Below are 15111 nucleotides of genomic sequence, written 5' to 3'. Positions count from 1 at the left end.
GACCCCACAGGCAGGACTTCTCTGCCACCGTGCTCAGGAGGGTCTCAGTTCCCCATCCCAAGGCCAAGGCTCTGCACCAAGGCAAGGCAGACTTGTTCACCCTCCAGAAGAAGATGCCACCCGGCTGTCCTCCCGAAGCAGCTTTGTTGTGCAAAGCCAGCACCACTCAAAAAGCAAGGAATTTAAGAAACATTGCTCAAGACTGGTCCAAAGGATTCGTCCTTCAAGCAGGATCAACTTAGGAGCAACTCGCCCATCTTTGTTGCACAAGCCAAAACAAGCCCCAGCAATCACTACACTAAAGTGATAATCACACCGCCAAGAGGTCTTAGTGAAGACAGTGCCTAGTCTGCAACCCCTAACAAAAAGAGCAGCTCGAAGGACACCGTGCATCCCAAAGCTCTGCTTTCCTCAAACACTGATACTAGAGAGCGCAGCATGCACAATTTCAAGGCTAAGTGACGCTGATGCCTGGGCCACAGCCGAGTGCTCGGCAGTGAACCCAAGCCAAAACACACAGTGGGGCAGATAAAGCAAAGCCTCAAGGTAGCCTGACCCTGCCCCAGCAGTAACAGGCTGCCTGTCCCACGGTGCAGCCGGCTGGCAAGGACACCCTGATCCATGGAGGTGCTTGAAAGGGAGGAGGGTGAGGATCTGCAGCATCCAGCTTTGTTGAGCTAGGACCAAAGTGGAATTTCCCTCCTCAAACAGGCAGGACAAGGGTCTTGTGAGTGCTAAGCAGCTCAGGGAAGAGGAGGAATAGGGCTGCGTGTGCTGACACAGCTCCTCAGCCCCTGCATGCTCCTTTCCTGGGTTAAGAACCTCTCCAGCAAAAAGATGGGTCTTCAAATGAAAACCCCCAACATGGCACGTAGGAGTGTATGGACCATGCGGGCTCTGGAGAGGTGGAAAAGGAGCATCACCATGTCACACACCTTTGCCCATTGCAACCCAAACCCTTCTACCTCCTAATGCTGAATGCTCCCTGGATGCTCAGAGGGAAGTTCCCCCCATCCCCAGAGCTCCTTGGGCTCTGGCCAGCACAAAAGAGTACAAGGGGCCTCTAAAACACACAGCCCCATCCCACCTAGGACTGTCCTAGCACAGGGAGTGGGGACATCATGCTCTGCACCACACTTTGGGGACAGAGGGACCCTGCCAGGCTCTGCTTCCCATCCCACACCGGTCACTGCTCCCTGCCTGTCCCTGCAGCAACTCCAAGTCACCTGCACACTGCTGAAACCCTGTGTCACACCCACCTGGACGAGGAAGCTGCAGTATTAATGAGCCCCATGTGGGAAACGAGTGAGATCTGCTAATTAAGTTTACCCTCATTAAGTGAGAGGAGGAAAAGCAGAGCCCCTGTGTTTCTCCGCACAGCATCAGCAATAGCTGGTGGTGGTGAGGTCAGGGAATAACCTGGGAATGTCATGGAAGAACTAGGAGATGCCACGCTGCCTCACCACATGCTCCCTCCGCAGAGGTCACGGATGACTACTGGGTATAGGATGAGATTTGGAGGCTTGGTTTGGTTGGGAATATATTTAGGAGTCAGGAAGGAAGGTCTATGGCAATTTAATCTCAGTTGTTCTTTTACTTTATTCAGCTTTCTGGCATCTGCTGTTGCCACAAAACAATAGAGCACAATAAATAACAGCTGAATGTTCATTGTTCTTCTCCACAACCGAATCCCATAGCCTCCAATGCTCAAAACCTAAAATGATGATGCTGATATAAACTGCAAGTGAGAGTGAGCAATTAGACGGGAGAAGTCTAGCGGCTGCCTTGGAGGGACGGATGCAGGGAAAAATGTGGCTCTGCAGAAAAACACTTCCGTGATATAATTTCTGCAACATTATGAAGCGGAGTAAATGAACACACACCGGTTGCACTGCCAGTTAAGCTGTATGAGCTGATTTCAGATTCTCCCCAGTAATGAACAATGATTTCTTTCTGATGGAACATTTTATATTCCGAGGGCTTGATGCACATTTCATCCCAGCCTTTCTATCGGTTTGGGGGTCTTTTATACAGTTTGTTTGCTTTGTTTCTAAAAACAATTGGGTGAAACATGGGAACACAGGAGTGTCTGTGCATAGAGAATTAATAAAGAATCGCCGATGTCTTCCCTTTCTCTCATTCCTATAGACTGACTAGGATATTAAATTCCTGCGTGAGTCATTGAATGTTTTCCTGTCTGTCTTTTTACTCTTGCTGTAATAGCTTGCTTGGAGAGATTCCTGCATTGAACATTGTCCTTTGCATTTTCAAAGCACCCCTTGGGGTTTAGCCATGTGAATTCTATTAGCCAGAAACTGGGAACCCCAGGATACTCTACAAATGAAATAATTATAATGCTTAAGTTGCTCTTAGCAGTCCATCCTATCTCCAGAACATCAAGCAAGCCCCTCTTCATTCACACTCTGCACCACATGCTAGGAAAGAAGCAGCATTAGCCCCTTCAGATGAAGAATCTGAGGCACGGAGGGATGTGCGCATCTGCCTGCAGCCCCAAAGAGAAGCTACATCCATGTTGGGACCAGCCTTTTGGTCCTAAACCGCTGAATTCCTCTGGAACAAACTGGCAGTTCACCAGGTAACTGGGGTACCTGCAAGGCACAGAACTGTGTGGCCTTGCCAGGGTGGAAAAGCACAACCTCACCAGCAGCAAAATATCTGCGCAGCCAGGACTGAGCTCACGCCCTGGATTAACAAGGAGCAGCCCCGCTTCTCCTGCTGCTCCTTATCTCCCTGCGTACCAGCCGCACTCCAGATGCCCAGGCATCTCCCACACAGCAGCTCTCCCTCCTCCAGACCTCCCAGGGACAGATGGGTGGGCAACCCTTTCCTGCACCACTTCCCGCTCCCCACAGCTTTCCCTCCAAGATGATGAAGGCCCCCCTTGGATGTGGGAAGCACGCAAGCACTTGCTGGGAAAGACTGACACAGGCCGATGTGGGCTGCGATGGGGCTCTCACCATTTTCAGTTTGTGTTGCTGTAGGATCTCGTCCAGGTTCTGCCTCTTCTTGTAGTTGAAGTAGAAGTTTTTGCACTGTGACACGGTCTTGGAGCCCACCATCCTGGCAATGGCCGACCAGTTCCGCCCATGCTCAAGGAGACCTGCGGATACAGAGCAAGGATTTAACACCAGATACACTCACATAATGGCAGCATTATCCACACAGGATGGGAAACATCCTCTGCACAAGCCAAACTCCACAGGAACAATATGGTCACTAGCACCCGTCTGAACGGCTTCGTAGGTCATCCCCTGGCCTAGAAGAGGCTGTTTTATTTTCCAAGAGGGAAAAAAGGCACTATGCTAACCACCTCTGGAACAAAATACGTCCCACAGCCACGTCTCGGCCAGCCACCAGGCAGTCAGGAAGGTGAGCAGCACTCCCTTCCCTTTGGGATGGCTGCAGGAGGCATTGGCATGACCACGACAACTTAGGACAGCAGCTCTTAGTCCCTAGCATGAAGCAAAGGCTCTTCCCACCCTCCTGTGCCCCAGTGATGACACTGAACAGGGTGACAAGGCAGTTCAGGGGGTTGGAGCATGAGGTCCTGTTACGGATGGGGAGGAAGATCCCAGGCAGGGAAACCCAGGTGATGTCCTGGGCTGGGAAGAGGCGTGCTGCGGATTAGTGCTGATCACAGGCTCAGTGAGCACAACCAGCTTCCCAGGTCAGGCACCAAGCCAAGGGCTGGCAATCCTGGCCAGATGGTGCCACCCGAGCATGAGGCTCCTGCCAGCGCTGGGGCAACCCAGCAGGGTGGAGGAAGATGAGGAGGAAGGAACAAGTCAGCACCCTGTGTCCTTGCGGGCTCCACAGGGGTGTCCTGGACACCCCTGGTCCTGCAGCTCACAACCACAGCACACAGGCAGGCACAGCAGTTCCCTGGTCCCTCCATCCCAGGCTCTTGGACAAGATCCAGGTGGGCACAATCCAGGCTTGCTGGGAAATAAAGCCCCATTGCCAGCAGTCCTTCCTGGTGCATGGCTGGTGCTTCCCATGGTGCCCAGTGGAGCCAGAGCTGCCACCAGCCTGCCAGATGCTGCCAGTCCAGCTGGGTCCTGCCGGTCTGGCTGGATCCTGGCTGCCCACATGATGCCACACTCAGGCCAAAAACTCCCCTGATCCTCCCCTGCACCAAAGCATCCCTGCACAGGATGCAGACACTGAGCCCAGGGGCAAGGTACTGCCACAAAGGTGACTTCAAGATGAAAACCAGCAGGGAAAGAACCTGCCAAGGGCATCACCCTCTTTTGTTAGGGGGTTTTCTGCCCAGAAGCCACCAATCACAGAGCCTGGGAAGAGACACTGCCTGGGTATCTCTGTTGTTCATCCCCAACCCCTCCCCTGGCTGCTCTGATGCCATGGGGCTCAGGACCACGATGAGTGCCATGTTCAGGCTCCTGAACGTGGCTCTGCCCCAAGCACCAGCTCAGACCTAAGTGTCAGCCCAACAACAAACCCACCCTAGAACAGACTGATCTCAGCACAGACACAAGCAATGAGAGCCAGACGGACACACCTCCACCAGTGTGTGTGAGCCCTGCACCACGTACCCCAGGAGAGATGAACCCCCCCCCTCTCTGCTTCCCACATCCTGGATAAACCCAGTACCCAGCACAGCAGGAGTTAACATCCAGCCGGTGCCTGTATCCTGCCCGGTCCCAGCACCAGGGCTTATCAAATTGCATGTAAAGAGGCAGGCATCACACAGCGCTGAGCACCACAAAAGGCTGTGGCAAGCCAAGAAACAAGTTTGAGCTTTAACTCTGCAACTCCCAGCCTCGCTTAAGCCAAACCCACGACCTCCATCACCCCGCTGGCAAGCTGGGACTTCTCAGATACAATAATAAACACAAAAAGGGATGTCCGGCCACCAACCATGACAGATAACAAGCCGGGGTGGGAGTCCTCCCCCCACTGTTGCAGAAAGCTGCAGGGGAACACAGGACAGTCCCCTGTGTCACAACCTACCCCCTGTGTCACAACCCACTGCTGCTGTCCAAAGCAAACAAGCAGCTCAACCCCGGTTTTGCTCATCACAGCGCTGGTGGCCCTGCACCAAGTGTGACAGCCGGGGCGTCACTTGCTGCCCCCCAGGCAAAGCCCTGCAACACTGGCAGCTCCAGAGGGCGAGATGCTGTGCCACCCGGGAAGCGGGATGCGGCACAGCACAGCTCGGGGCTGGGGGGTGATGGATGCCAGTGCAAACAGTCCCCAGCACGGTGTGACCTTTGCAAGCCGCGGGTGATGCCAGCTCCTGGCTGCCCTTTCCCCTGAGGTGCCTGCAGCCACGGAGCAGGTGGCTGTGTCCGTGCTGGGCTCATGAAGACGAAGCTGCTGCAGCCCCTGCCTGCGGGACCCGGCAGGCAGCCCAGCTCTTCCCTTTACACGAAACCCAGAGCAAAACAGCAGCACCTGCACCCACACTGCAATCCTCTGGGGAGGGACCAACCGAGACACCCCAGGACCTGCCAGTAAGCCCTCGGCTTCTCAGGCACCCTGGTTTGCTGAGCTCCACCAGCACGGAGCCTCTGCACCCCCACAGCCTCTGTGCCGTGCTCCCCAGCCCGCCTCGGCACCGCGCAGCCCTCGGTTCCGCAGCGCAACTGAAACTATGACTAACTGAGTTATCAGATCTCAAGGCAGGCTGCGCTGGCTGGGGCGGGGGCTCCGGACGCAGGGGCTGCCCGCAGGCACGCAGCTACAACGCAACCGCTGAGGTTAACCCCATCCTTCGGACCCCAAAGCCGGGACTTACGTGCTCCGGGTCCGGCTCCGGCGGGCAGGGAGCGTGCCCGGAGCGTGCAGCGGGCAGGCTGGGAAGGACGCGGGCGTCGGGGCACTTCTTCAAAGCCCCCCCGGGCACGGCAGCCCGCTGCGAAGCGCTGCGAGTGCTCCGCTCACACCCTCCCCACGCATTTTGCTTTCGCTCCCTCGCAGCAGCCGGAGACAGAGAAGAAAGCAAAGCCGGTTCCTTAAATCCTGGGGGCGAGAGGATTTCAGAGCCATGGGCGGCCGAGAGCGGCGAGCGAGTGGGCTCCGGGGCTGGAAACCAGGTCACAGGCGGAAGACTCCTGACCCCGATGGCAGAAGTTGGTGGGAACACATGCTCCGGCCCCAGCGCTCTTCCCTCCGGCGTCCTCTGCGCTCCTCCGGCTCGCCGGAGCTTTCCAACCCTCCGCAGCCGCGGTTGTTTAACGTGGATGGAAGCGCCTCCAGTGTTTTCTCCCCTACCTCACCTCCTCGCTCAGGGCTACGGGGAGGCTGCGCGGCTTCAGGAGATGCCAGACGTTGCCAAGAAATAATAATAATTAAAAACAAGAGGAAAAAAAGGCAGGAGCAAGGCAAAGGGGAGGGAGCAGCCGGCTGCGCGCCGCGGCTCCGCTCCTGCCAGCCCGAGGACGGGGAGCCGGTGCCGTCGGTATGTGGCGGAGCAGCGAGCGAGCTCTAATCTGTTCCTCTGGCTGACCCAGGGCTCGTTGCATCTGAATGTGACCTCTAGACAGAGCATTAATAACGAACGTGGCGCTGACCCAAGCTGACAAGGGGTGCGGCCGCTTGGCACCCGCTCCCGCCTCCCTCTCTCACTTTCTGTCTCCCTCGCTCTCGTCTGAATGTCAGCGGCAGGGGGAGGGATCCAGGAAAACAAAGCTTGGCTAATAGTTTCCTCCGCTCTCAAGTGAATCAAAGGCGCTTTTCTTTGGGGATGTGCGCGCTGGCGAGCCCAGTGGCACGCTGGCGGGATGCCGTGGCACCCTGGCACACCTCGGTCCTGCTGCCCCGGGGAAGGGATAGGGAGAGGATTGGCATTGGTCTCACTATGGGTGCACCGGGGCTTCTTCTCCGGTACCAGGAAGCAGAGGGTGAAAGGGAGGAGAAGCCTGGAGAACATCTTGGAGTGCAGAGGAGAAACCGGAGGGCAGCAGGGGCCATCAGCTCGTGCCCCATCGGCTGTCTGCAGAGTTCCAAGGCTATCCAGCATGGCTGCCCTGCTCCATTCAGGGCTCGGCAAGGGTGGAGGGAATCCATAAAAAGGTCCCTTAATGGGCGCTCGTGGATTATCAGATCACGGTTACACGGGAAGAACTAAGTGATCTCATTCCCCTATGCCTGACAGTACCTGGTGCAATCCTCCAGCCCCTCTTGCACCCATGAAACCTCTTGGGAGCAAGGATGGAGGCAGTTCTCACTATAGCACAGCCAAAACATGCCATAACCCCATACCGCAAAAAGATTGGCACTTTGGAACCCAATGCATCCTGACAGCGTGGTTGGCATTGCTAAGCTGAATTAGCGCACCGCAACACTGCTTTCCTCCACTGATCTCAGGGCACTTTGCAGCATGTGGGAGAACTGATTCCCAAGGAAGGTAACTTCTCCAGGTCCATGGAGTCAGTGAGGGCAGAGCTGGATGAGCACTGGGTTCCTAAGGAGAGCAGTGAGGACAGGGCGCAGAGGGAAGCCCATGTCCCTGCAGGCGCCAGAGGCATTGCCAGAGGGACCATCACGCAGGCAGCCAGCTTGGTGTGATCTTGCTGCAATGATGGGTGATGCTCTTCCTTCCTTGAAACCAGGCTGTCATGCTCCTGATGGACCTCTCCCTCAGTGGCTGGATGCAACCATGCTTCTGATGTGCTTCACAACAGTCTTCACATATATCACGCCCCCTCTCCATAGGGAAGCAGTGCCACCAAATGAGGCATGGACATGGAGTTGGGACCCCTGGCCAGCTCAGCACTAGTGCTATCTTCCCGCTCCACTGGCCCTGGATGGGGACCCTCAGTTCCCAGATCTCCCCTTCTGAGCATCAACCTTCTGCTGCATCAAGCCTGTGCCCTGACCACAGACTTGCCCAGCTCTCTCCCTTGTACCACAACCCTCCTTGTGTGCTGCGTCTCCATCCTTTGGCCCTGCGAGGGGATGGGAAGCCTCCTCCCTCAGAGGTGCTATCCCCTCTGGTCTGGCTGGGGACACTGGAGTCTCCAGTACAAGGCAGTGAGCACACGTGAAGCAGCTGCTCCTGGTGGACCCAGCTCTCTGCCTTCACCTGGTTTGGATATTATTCCTGCTCCCTTATTGTTGAAAAAATAACGCTCAAAATTAAAATGTAGGCTGTAAATTATAGTAATTACCCAGCAGTTCCCCCTGACAGGCCTTTTGTGTTTCATTCACTGACACTCACTAAGCAAATCCTCGCAGTTTGCTCCTACACGCTCGAGAAACATTCAGCCAACAGCAGCACAAAGCACAGCTCTGGGGGAACAGCAAGCAGGAGCACTACAGACACTATCCCGGGATAACACCCTGCCTGAAGAGCAGCAAAGCACCAGCCTGGGATGTTTGGGATGGGACCACAGCTGATCACAGCTCTTCCAGGACAAGCATTAGGGTCAATTACTGTCTTGGATGCAGCTCTGCCCTTGTGGCACACAATCCACCCCATCCCAATGATTTCCACCATGTCACTTGTACAAACTCCATGGCAAACACATGGCTTGCTCAGAGCAGGCAGATCCCGTATTCTGGGAGGCTGTGCTCTGAGCTCCCCTTGCACCCAGCCTGGATGGAGAGCACCCAAGTGGGGAACCTCAAGGCACATCCCACCCCAGGGCCAGAGAGGGGACAACACACAGCGACCAGCACAGGCTGCAAAACACCTTCTCCAGCCCACACTTACTACCATCAGCAGGTTTTTACAGCACTAAACGTCTCTGACTGGAGAGGGAAAGGCTCCAGCATGAGCACAGGAGAGATGAAGGGAGGAAGGTATGGAGCTGCTGGTCCCTTGTGAGAGCAAGAGCTGCCCTGCCAAGAAGTGATGGAGGAAAAAGCAAAGACCCAACAGACCTGCCTCTCCCTGCCCTTCATCCAGCAGCTCGTTAGGAACAACAGTGCAAACCCAAATGAGGGTTGGAGGAGCACACAATTGTGTGTGTGTCTACACACGCACTCAGGCTCCAGAAGGATCCTGCACCATGAGACAGTGCGCTGAAAGGCAGCTGCGTTCTAAAGGTGATGGGAGATGCTGAGAGGGCTTTTGTGTCAGTGGGGTTGGGTGTGTGTAATCTGAAGAAGTAAGTGTATTTTGTTTTAAGTAATCCACTTTAGTTTCATGAACAGAATGAGACTGGAAAAAAAATGGTTCAGGTCAGTCCAAAACTCATCTTGCTGAGCTGGTTGTTGTCAGAACTGAAAATCAGCCCTTGAAAGAATATCTTCTGTATCCAAGGAAATATTTTACATATACCCAAAATGAACTATTCAGGAGTCTTGATGGGTTATTTAACTCTCTGTCATCAGCTTTTTACATTCATGCCCAACCCTCCACTCCATCAAGCTGAATCCATCCCAAAAGGCCCAGGAAAAGGCATATGGAGCCAGAAGCTGGCCTTGCTGCAAGGGCAAGAAGCGCAGAACGCCCTCAGCAAGGCTGGGAACACCTCAGGTGAGCAAGAAACTGCCATTTCCACAACGCCTCATTACAAAGAACAAAACCACTTGTTAGATGCCAAGGGGAAAACCCAGACTTGGGCGAGAAGAGAGACCAGACTTTACAGACTAACAAAGGTCATGCCGGAACCTCCCGGTTCATCGAGTTCAGCCCTGCAACACCGGGTGCTTAATGAAAACCTCCTGCTTTCAGGATCACGGCAGCGGTGCAGGGAGGCAGGGCCAGGAGAACACGCTCCCCTGTCATTACAGCAATCTCTGCACATTTTGACAGACTGGTGAATCAAAGTTTATTGCGTAATGAAAGTGTCATTAAGCAAGAACTTTCCTCTCGCTAGGTTTTCGTTCCCCTAGTTAACTTTAATAACATGGTACTCCCCTTTATTGTCTCTTCCTACAGACACAGTCCTGCCTCTTCCCACTTGGAACTCTCCATGCAGCTCTGTGATTCTGGAGCAGAGCAGACAACCCTTGCATCTCACTGTCCCACGCCTGTTTTCCCTTACAGGAATGACATGGGGTTTAATGCCCTGCATGAAAATGCCAGGGGTGAACAGCAAGGCCAGGCTGATCTCCCTGTTGGTGGGCGCTGGGAGCAGAGAACACCGTCCCCATCAGATCAAGCACCCCAGGGCATTAGGGCTGATGTTCCATAGGACTCACATCTTGTTAAACTCCCTGAACCAGCCGCTGTGGGCTCAGGCTGCTACCAGCACCAGGGAAGAGCTTTTAACAGCTGAGTCCTTACAGTGAGAAGGATGGCACCCATGTCTCTGTGCTGGGTGCCCACCACCTCCTCCAGCCCCTGACGTTACCTCCAGCCTTTCAGTTTGCAGTTGGAAAGCCCCACTGCACCGGTCCCTGGAAATACCAAATAGAGCCAGTTTGAAGCATTAAAGTGTCTGCTTCCTGGCAAAGGGGAATTTGGCTTCTCTGCACAAGTCTGCTGTTGCAATCTCAGTTTCCCAGGTTGTAATGGAGGGGGAAAACATCAGCAATCGGGCTTTACACCAGCAAATCTCCCTGCCTTGTCCTGGCCCCTGGGCTGGAATAATGCTACGTGCTCCCACACCTCATCCTTCCTCCACACAGGCTTTGGCAGCTGGTTTTAAGACTCCTTAAGCGCACCTCCAGCATAAAACAGCAAGAGGCACTTTTAAACAACCAGATGAGATCTCCAAAACAAAGCAGCGCCCGGATAAAATCCTTCCAACGACCCTCCCCTGCTCAGCACCTGCTCGCCCCACTGCCTGGCCCCGGGCCAGTTGGGTTGATTAAAGTCTATCTATTAAGTTTTGTGTCTATAGAGAGCCGCGCTCAGTGACGCGCAGGATTGGCACCGGCTTGTAAAGAGGGTTGGAACAGCTTAAAGGAGAGTGAGCCAAACACTTTGGGATATTCACAGGCAAAGTAATCCAAGCCCACGGCTCCCACCAGCACCTGGGCAGCCGGCGCTCCACAACGTGTAATCACCATTGCAGCAGCAGGTGCATTTTCCAAGGCGAGCCGAACCTGCTAACAGGCCTGTTTGCCTTTGCCATGCCCACACGGCACGCTCATTTCCATTTTAATTTCCCACTTACAGCCCTCACCGGGCCAGGAGAGCCGGCAGTGATGCGAGTGGGATGCACGGGCTGGGGACACGAGCTCGACAGCCCATCAACAGGACGTGACTTTGGCAAAGGACCGAAAGCCGCGAAAAGAGCTGGCGCAGGAGCGGCACGAGGAGGGGAAGTGGCAAGAAGGGCTCTGCTACACTCAGCACTTTTTAAACACGGTCTCAGCAAAGGTTTTGAATCAGCTCCAGGATGTAAAGTCACCCCACGCTGCCCGCAGCCCGGCACTGTGAGTCCCCAACACGTGCCTGCGGAGTGCACTGTCCTCTCCCCAAGCCTCAGAGCTGTGAATGCTCTGAGCACATCTGGAACACATCACACCAACAGCACAAACCCCTGGAGAGAGGGGTGAAGCTGCACCTCGTGCTACGAGCAGCAGAAGCTGCAACAAGCACCAGGCAAGGTGCCTTCCTGCTCTCCTATGACCAGCTCCTGCCTTGCAGGACATGCCAGGCTCCAGCCACAGCCCAGACATCCTTGGTGTCAGCACAGGGCTGGAGAGGCTGGGCACACCATTGCCTGCCTCTCCCAAACAACTCCTGAGTCTCACTGGAATAAACCAGCAACAGGACAGGCAGAATCCAGCCCCGCGGCTCAGGGCTGCCACCCTGCACCGACTGCAGCACTCAGACACCATCCATCCCTGATTGCTGGGTTAGCTCCAGCAGAACAAATAGCAGCAAGAAAACAAATGGCTCACCTTTTTTAGCTGTCTCCATCTCCTCTTCGGTCCAGCGAGAGCTTTCATTCATCTCAAGAGAAGCTGGAAAGGAGGAAGAAAAAGAAAGCAGTCAGTTGTGAGTGGGAGCCAGCAAGCCCAGGGAGCTCAGATACCCAAATGCACAAACCCCATCCTATGCCCTGTTCCCTACAGGCACAACAAAAAGCTGTGTGGTGCATAACCACTCCTGCAGGGAGGGCTGTTGCGGTGCAGGCTCTCAAGTCTTTTCCACACCACAGTAACCCATGCACAGCACCCTCCCTGGGACACATCTCAGTGATGCAAAACCTCTACTTTGGGACTGGAAGAGAAGCCAGATGGCTTGAGGGTGGCAGCAGATTTCCTGCTGATTTGGTGCCACGCACTCTGGCCCGCCAACAACAGGTACCAAAGACGGAGCTGGCTTCGGCTGTGTGCTTTGGAAGTGGCAGACGCAGGGAGGGACCATCACCCTCGGCGCAGGCAGAGAACAGCATCACCACGGTGGTGACTGGCTGACCGCATCCATCATGGGAGTTGACCATGCTTGACCATGCCATCACCAGGCTCTTGGACAGCTCAGAGCCATTTCCACCCATACTGAGGGCTCCCCCAGAGCAGCACCCACCACAAGGGGATGTGCTGCTCCAGCCGGGAGAGGGATGTCAGCACCTGAGGCTCCTCCTCTCCCCCCTCCCAAGCACAGTGCTGGGGACACCGAGGCCCTGCATAAAGCCTTCACTATGCAACAGTCCTGTTGGCAGCCTGGCACTAGAGTGAACCGTACAATAACAAACCAGGGTGTGAGTCAGAGGCAAAAAGCAACTTGGTAAGGAAACAGATTTCCGGCTCAGTCTGCCAAGGGGTTATTACTCCAAACAACAGGCGAAGCATTATTTCAACAGTGATGAGAGATGTTTTGACAGTGTCCTTTCAAAATGGAAAACAGGCTGATAGGTTCAGGATAAAGGATATGGGTAAAGAGAGAAGGAAGCATCTTCCAAGAAGCTCAATAAGAAGCTGAGACCCTGTGATAGTACAGTGCGGGCTCTGATGCCCTCTGCATTGGGAAGAGGCATCTCCTTCACAGCTGGCTGAGCACAACTGCAGGTGCCACCTCCTGTAAGTCCGTGCAGGTCAAAGCCTTCCCCTAGGCCTTTTCCCCTTGGGATGCTGGCCAAGAGGGAGGGAAATGGAGACTTGGCTGCGGGCAGAGCCAGGGCCACGATGCTGGTTTACGCAAAAGAGAGTGTCCCCAACATGCTGCCAGGCCCCTCGCTCAGCTGGAGGATCCCTGTTATTGTATGGGAAAGAAATGTCAAAGAAACGGCCCGTTTGCTTTGATTGATGGTATTTACTGAGGTTGCTCAGTTATGAAACAGATGCCTACGGGGAGCTCCGGCACGCTGCAGTTAAACCACAATACAGTTTTGTGTTGTTTTTTAATGTTCAATTGGTATTTAAAATGCAATAACTTTCTTAGCCAACCTAAATTAAAGCACTATTAGAGAGACATGAAGTGAAACCAATTGCTCAGATATGTCACTGGAATCGATCCATTCCCTCTTCCCAATTTAACACAGTCTAAAGTCTTTTCCTCTGCGTTTGCAGCGAAGTTTATGAAGGACTCCGAGATGCTGGGATAAAAAAGAATTCCCATCTAAGTTTCTGCCATTATCTGCTGCTTCTTTGCAGCATTGCTTAACAAGTTGGAGAGGGAGAGAGGGCTCTGTTGTGCCGGGAACTATTTATATCGCCTGTATGAAAACAGCACTCGCAATCAAGGCTTCAGCCAGTTGTCAGCAGAGGAACAGGGAGGCGAAACACCTCCGGGTGATTTATAGCACACGGAACAGAACAAGCAAGAAACTGCAGAGCAAGGAAACGGAGAGGAGTCACCCTGCTTTTATTTTTACTTGCCTCTAGGTAGCACAGTAATAATTTTGTACTTGGTAAGAGTAAAGTATAGGAAAACCAGCCAAATTCCTTGATGTAAGGCTTTTGTAAGTCAATCCATGAGCCGTTTCCCAAGGTGGCCACTACGGATGCTGCAGATGTGAGAGGCAGATGCACCTGATGCGGGGCTGCGGATGCTGCCATGGATTCCCATCTAGCCTGGGACTGGCAGCATCATGCTCGCAGCCATGGGTCAGGGGGCCTAGCTAGCCCTGCTTGCTAGCCAGGGCACTAGGGACCAGCACAGAAAATGCTGCTTTTTGGGATAAACAAGAGCAACCTGAGTGCACACGCATGACGTCAGCCGTGACCCGCTGCCCCCCTCACCACGTCCTTCAGCTGCAGAGATGGGAAGGGACCAGCCAAATTCCCAAGGCCAGGGGGTCACAAACCCCACAGGCTGCAGCTGCTCAAGCTCCAGGCAGGTTTGGAAACAGAGAGGGCAGGAGAACTGGCAGAGACTGGGCAAGCCCAGGATGGCAAAGCAGGCTCCTAGGCAGAGATCAGGGGTACTCAAAGCCCAAACTACTGCAGAGGGAAACACATCTCTGGGTGCAGGAGGGACACAAGCTCTGCATGAACGCAGCCAAAAGTGCTTCTGAAAACCCTCTTTTTGTCCTGCAGTACTTCCTCTCTGAGGCCATAAACCACACCAACAGCCAGGACAGGCCAAGCTTGCATATGGCTCTGCTCTATCTGGGTGAACTGGGTAATTTGTGAGATGGAGAAACCTCACTGTTGCTCCCCAAAACGGAGGATTCCATGAAGGAAAACCCTCCTCTGTGAGCAGGGAGCAGAGCACGGTGATGCCCCATCACACCAGAGAGGACAACCAAAAAGCTGTGCCAAGATCTCCCCATCCCCATGCCCACTGCTACCTACCGAGCTCCGCGCTCTGCTGCGGGGCGGTCGCCTCCTCGTTGTTGGCTTCATTGGCCATGGAGCGGGTGATGCGGCCCTTGCGCCTGCCCTGGCTGTTGGCAGTTTTCCGACCCTTGGAGGTGACCGTTTCCTTCTCATCATTGTCTTCCCCGGATGTGTCGTCGTTCTTGTCCCTGCAAAATCAGGGAGGAAAGGGAAAAACCCCCGTGGTTGGTCTGAGTTTTAGGTCAAGCAATTATTCCTCTGCACGTGTTTGGGGATGAGGGGTTTCTGCTGGGTCTTTGGAGGTGGAGGGGAGAGCAGGTCTGCATTTGTTTTTGCACACACAGGCTCTTTTCCTGGCTGGGATTGGCGGTGGGGTGATTTGTGGTGGGGCTTTCTTTCTGCAGCTGGCTGCAGCTCCACCACCAAGTGCACGCAGAGACCTGACGGAGACAGGTTTAATACCAGACCATTCAAATTCATCCCTGCCTCCTCCTCATTTAT

General features: G+C 54.4%; 1 protein-coding gene across 9 annotated transcripts in view; it reads right to left on the bottom strand.

Moving 5' to 3' along the window:
- The window catches only part of NCOR2 (nuclear receptor corepressor 2), a 161940-nt gene that overhangs the window by 44089 nt on the left and 102740 nt on the right, over positions 1 to 15111 (bottom strand). For all 9 annotated transcript variants that reach the window (XM_061466184.1, XM_061466189.1, XM_061466190.1 and 6 more), the window contains exons 15-17: positions 14626 to 14798; positions 11788 to 11850; positions 2979 to 3121 (exon numbers count right to left, since the gene is read on the bottom strand). In XM_061466184.1, the coding sequence (XP_061322168.1) occupies positions 2979 to 3121; positions 11788 to 11850; positions 14626 to 14798 (379 nt within the window). The remainder of the gene's footprint in view (positions 1 to 2978; positions 3122 to 11787; positions 11851 to 14625; positions 14799 to 15111) is intronic.

Source organism: Pezoporus flaviventris, unplaced genomic scaffold (assembly GCF_033815535.1).
Source record: "Pezoporus flaviventris isolate CSIRO_AGI_PZ_B2104156 unplaced genomic scaffold, CSIRO_AGI_Pfla_v1 ptg000041l, whole genome shotgun sequence".
NCBI lineage: Eukaryota > Metazoa > Chordata > Aves > Psittaciformes > Psittacidae > Pezoporus > Pezoporus flaviventris.
Note: the sequence above shows the minus strand (reverse complement) of the source record. Positions and strands in the feature narration are given on the sequence as shown.